This window comes from Mus pahari, chromosome 3, assembly GCF_900095145.1.
Source record: "Mus pahari chromosome 3, PAHARI_EIJ_v1.1, whole genome shotgun sequence".
NCBI classification, from domain to species: domain Eukaryota; kingdom Metazoa; phylum Chordata; class Mammalia; order Rodentia; family Muridae; genus Mus; species Mus pahari.
In genome coordinates, this window is record NC_034592.1 from 88,759,665 (window position 1) to 88,764,345 (window position 4,681).

The 4,681-nt window shown below is 43.1% G+C and overlaps 1 protein-coding gene across 1 annotated transcript in view; it reads left to right on the forward strand.

The window, feature by feature from the left end:
• Cstf3 (cleavage stimulation factor subunit 3) overlaps window positions 1–3,665 on the forward strand; it is a 76,226-nt gene extending 72,561 nt beyond the window's left edge. The window contains exons 18-21 of the mRNA XM_021193558.1: window positions 1,533–1,686; window positions 2,314–2,408; window positions 2,548–2,608; window positions 2,957–3,665. Coding sequence (XP_021049217.1) covers window positions 1,533–1,686; window positions 2,314–2,408; window positions 2,548–2,608; window positions 2,957–3,159 — 513 coding nt within the window. The 3' untranslated portion in view covers window positions 3,160–3,665. The remainder of the gene's footprint in view (window positions 1–1,532; window positions 1,687–2,313; window positions 2,409–2,547; window positions 2,609–2,956) is intronic.
• The last annotated feature ends 1,016 nt before the right edge of the window (window positions 3,666–4,681 follow it).

Here is a 4,681-nt window from a genome sequence, read left to right on the forward strand (position 1 = left end):
GAGTTCAAATCCCAGCAACCACATGGTGGCTCATAACCATCCAGAACAAGATCTGTCTCCCTCTTCTGGAGTGTCTGAAGACAGCTACAGTGTACTTACATATAATAAATAAATAAATCTTAAAAAAAATTAAAAATAAAATATTGTTTAAAAAAAAAAAATGGTTTTAAAGAGTTTAATGAAAATAAAGAGAGCCAGCGAGATGGTTTAGTAGGTCAGGGAGCTTGCCACCAAGCCTGGTGACTTGAGTTCAACCCCTGGAACATGTCCACATGATGGAGAGAGAGCCAACTCCACCAGCTTAGACTCTTGACGAGCACGTGCACACACACAGATACAATTTTACAGAGACTGGAAGACTGATCATGGCTGGGCTTGATGGCACACCCCTTCATCCCAGCATCCCTGAGACACAGGCGGGTGTGTCTCTTACTTTCTCTAAGTTCAAGGCCAGCCTGCCAGAGCTAAATAAATAGTGTGCCCTATCTCGGAAAAGGGGTGGGGGTTGACTATTTCTAACTAGAGCTTCTTTTTTAATGAGTTTTCCAGCCTGTATTTCCATTTCTACTTTGTATTTGGGGAGAACTAGAGTGGTAGTTGGTGGTAATAAGTGAGCAGTTTCATGTACTACATGATAGCAGTATCACCAACTGTGTGTGAGCAGATTTGGAGGACTGAAATAGACAGGACCTGTTAAAGGTGACTGTGACATAACTTGGAGAGGGCCCTGCTGGTTTGAAAGGAGAGGGTGGGCACCCAATGCTCTCTCTACTTCCTATTGCTGTGGGATCTTCCTGTAAGCTTCAGTCCATGCCAGGAATGTTACTGATTTCCTCAAAGAGTGAATACAGTCTGGCTAAAAAGTAATGTTCAATATATGTTTCTTTTCTCCTGTACATTAGAAGGAAGTTCACTGCATTAGCAAAATGCTATTAGCCAGTGCAGGTGCTGATAATCCCCATCTTGGCTTTCATGAAGCAAGAATTTCACTTAACCCAGGCTCTTCACTTTAATTGAGATGTTAATTCCAGTGGAAGGAAAGTATCAAAATCAAAGCTCTATCTTAGCTGGGCGTGGCGGGAGATGCCTTTAATCCCAGCACCCAGGAGGCAGAGGAGGTTGAGGCCAGCCGAGTTCCAGAGCAGCTAGGGCTACATAATGAGACCCTGTCTTAAACAAACCAATCTAAACCTTGACTTTTCCTTCACACCGCCCCACTCTCTTCTTGGTGCCATTCTTACAACTCTTCCCACAAAATCTTGTATCTGTCTTGCAATGATCCTGCCTGGAGACAGTCTAGTGATTCTTAACTGTGGTTGAGGTAAATTTTTAAAATGCAACCTTCAAAGTGAATGGCTTCCCTTGTTGAGTGTTGAACAATCTTTATCATCATGAGATTAACTGCTTCTCCTTCTCCATCCTTCCTGTGCTTATAACCCAGTTATTCTTACTGTATCCTCAAGATTGTGGAACTGCACAATGCTCTGTAAGACCCTTTTCAGGTTTAGGATTCTTCTGTTCTGCATTTTCAGGATGTCTCCCGTGCTAAGCTAGCTGCTATAATTCCAGACCCAGTTGTAGCTCCTTCCATAGTGCCTGTTCTGAAAGATGAAGTGGATAGAAAACCTGAGTACCCTAAGCCAGACACTCAGCAGATGATTCCATTTCAGCCACGACATTTAGCACGTAAGATCCAGAACTCAGACGTTTGTTTGATTTCAAGGTGTGGGAGGGAAGTAACCTGGCCTTTTCCACTGTAAGTTAACTATTAGAGTTGGGGGCACAGTGAGGGAGAAGTGACTTGACGGTAGTAACCTTTGAACTGCATACACTAAGAATGTTTAAAAAACAAACCAACCCAAGCCTCTGAGCACTGCAGACCTCCTTCGCCCAGTTCACACGGGCTGCAGTGTGCAGAGTACTCGCCCAACTGGAGACTCACTGCAGTTGAGTGGTTAGTAGCCCCTCTAGGTCCTCTTTGAACAAGGCCCTTTTGATTAAATGTGCTATTGAACAAGTGACTTCAAACAGGATTACTAAACACTGTAACTCAAAAATAGTAGACAAAAATGTCCTGTAGAGCAGCCCTGGCTTGCTTTACATGAAGTCACTTGTCTGATTCCCAGTGACCTAAGACTGACACTGCATTTCCTGTCTGGCCCATTTCATTTGGTCACTTGGTTAAAGCACTACAGCCCTTATATGTGTTCAGAAGGGAGCAGCAGGGACATAGAACACTGTGTGCAGGTCACTTGACTTCAGCTTTCTCACATAGAAACTGTGCCCGTGTTTCATGCCTGCTTTCTCCCTCAGCTCCAGGCTTGCACCCTGTCCCCGGTGGAGTGTTCCCAGTGCCTCCTGCCGCTGTGGTTTTGATGAAACTGCTCCCTCCTCCTATCTGCTTTCAGGTTTGTTCACTGTACATACTGGTTCTCTGGGTCACAGTAATTATATGGGATTTTTGTTGTTGTTGTTCTTGTATAATGGAAGGTACAAGATAGTTAACCTGTCAGATAACTGGGATTAAATGTACTCATGTCACGATAGGGTCCTTTTGTACAAGTGGATGAACTGATGGAAATTTTCCGAAGATGCAAGATACCAAACAGTAAGTAACAGAAGCTCCGTTTTCACTGTGGAATCCACATTGCTTCCCAGAGAGAAAAGATTGTTCTCTTCACTGAAGTCTCTAAAGCCAAGTATCCAGTCTGCAGAGGTGCAGGGACGGCCTGGAGGAAGCTGGGCCTTCTGCAGGGTGGGCATAACTCTGATAACACACAGTCATAGCAATACACAGTCAGAGTCCTGGCATGGGTGGGGCTCTCGGTTTTAATGGCAGCTGTAACTTAGCAGCAGCAACACCATTCCATGCTTGCTGACAGGCTGTGGAGTGGGCAGAGCACTCTTCTACAGTGGCGTCATCATAAGCGCTGTTCTTTTTGCTCCATCCCAACAGCTGTTGAGGAAGCTGTGAGGATCATCACTGGTGGGGCCCCAGAGCTGGCTGTGGAAGGCAACGGCCCAGTGGAAAGTAGTGCTGTACTGACTAAGGCTGTCAAAAGGCCCAACGAGGATTCAGACGAAGATGAAGAAAAGGGGGCTGTAGTCCCCCCTGTTCATGACATTTACAGAGCACGGCAACAGAAGCGAATACGATGAGTCGGCTAAAACCTGCCTGCCTCTGAGAGAAAAACTCTTACCCAGGACTCCTGTTTTGCCTCTTAAGTCATATGTTTTAAAGAGACAACACTTTGTTACAAGGTTTTGGAAACAAAGTTGTATTGTCATTGGTGCCTCTGTCATATGGTTCTTGAGAAAAAACCCAAGCCTGTGTGGATTTTTGAATTTGGAGCAAACCTATCCTCTAAGCAAGAGTAGGTTTTAAATAACAGTGCAAAATGACAACACCACATCTTGTTCCTTTTCAAGGGTGTCTTGTATGTGCCACTTGAAGATCTGTAAGTTTTCCACAGTTTTATTTTAAAAACTGGATGGCTTATGATTGTAAAACATTTTCACATTTTCTGAAAAACATTTGTTCTCAGTTTGCTTACGTAGTCCTGCCTTACTGTTTGTTTTTATTTATGGGAGAATGTATGGCGACTGTTTTGTAGTTATAAATTTTTAAAAGGGTCCTTTGAAAGAATAAAAGTACCTCAAAAACATGCCTCCTCCTGTTTCTTTGTGTGTGTTTGTGTATGTGGGGAGCGGGCATCCAAATGTAAACACACAGAAGCCAACAGAGGATGTCAGGTGTCTTCCTCTATAACTCTTATTCCCTTGAAGCTGTTTCTCACTAAACGCTTTTTGATTGGCCAGAGAATTCTTAGGGTCTGCCTGTTTGCCCCTAATGCTGAGGTTGCAGGCAAGCAAAGTCAGGCCTAACTTTTTATGTAACTGCTAGGATTCAAGTCTCCGCTCCTCAAGCCCTCTTATCCACTGGGTATGTCTCCAACATTTCTTCTTCAGATTGTATTACCACAACTACAGACATTATATTACTCATCTAACACCATTCACAGTACATGTTAACAATGTGAGAAGTCCTATTCTGTGTACATTTAGTTATATGCACTTTCCTGTTTTGCTGTGTGTGTGTGTGTGTGTGTGTGTGTGTGTGTGTGTTTGGTACCTATAGGAAGCATATTTTTTAGATTTATTTAGTTTATGTATACGAGTACACTGTAGCTGTCTTCAGACACACCAGAAGAGGACATCGGATGCCACTACAGATGGTTGTGAGCCACCATGTGGTTGCTGGGAACTGAACACAGGACCTCTGAAAGCAGTCAGTGCTCTTAACTGCTAAGCGCATAGGAAACATTTTTAGGAGGCAAATTAGGAACTGAGGTTGAAGTTGAGTAGGTTGAGGGCTTCCCTGGGATTGTCTGTAATCTTAGAATTTAGGAGGTGAAGGCAGGAAGGCCAAGATCATCCTTTATAGTTATCCTGGGATGAAGGGCACTGGGGTGCAGGAGCAGTCTGGGCTACACAGAGACAACCTTTCTCAAAAAAAACAAGAGAAAAGGGGAACAAATTATGCATATTATAATATACATACATTATAAAACTGTGATGCCATTTTCTCAATCTGAAGGAGATTGAGATAGGTATTTATTTATTTATTTATTTATTTATTTATTTATTTATTTATTTTAGTTTTTCGAGACAGGGTTTCTCT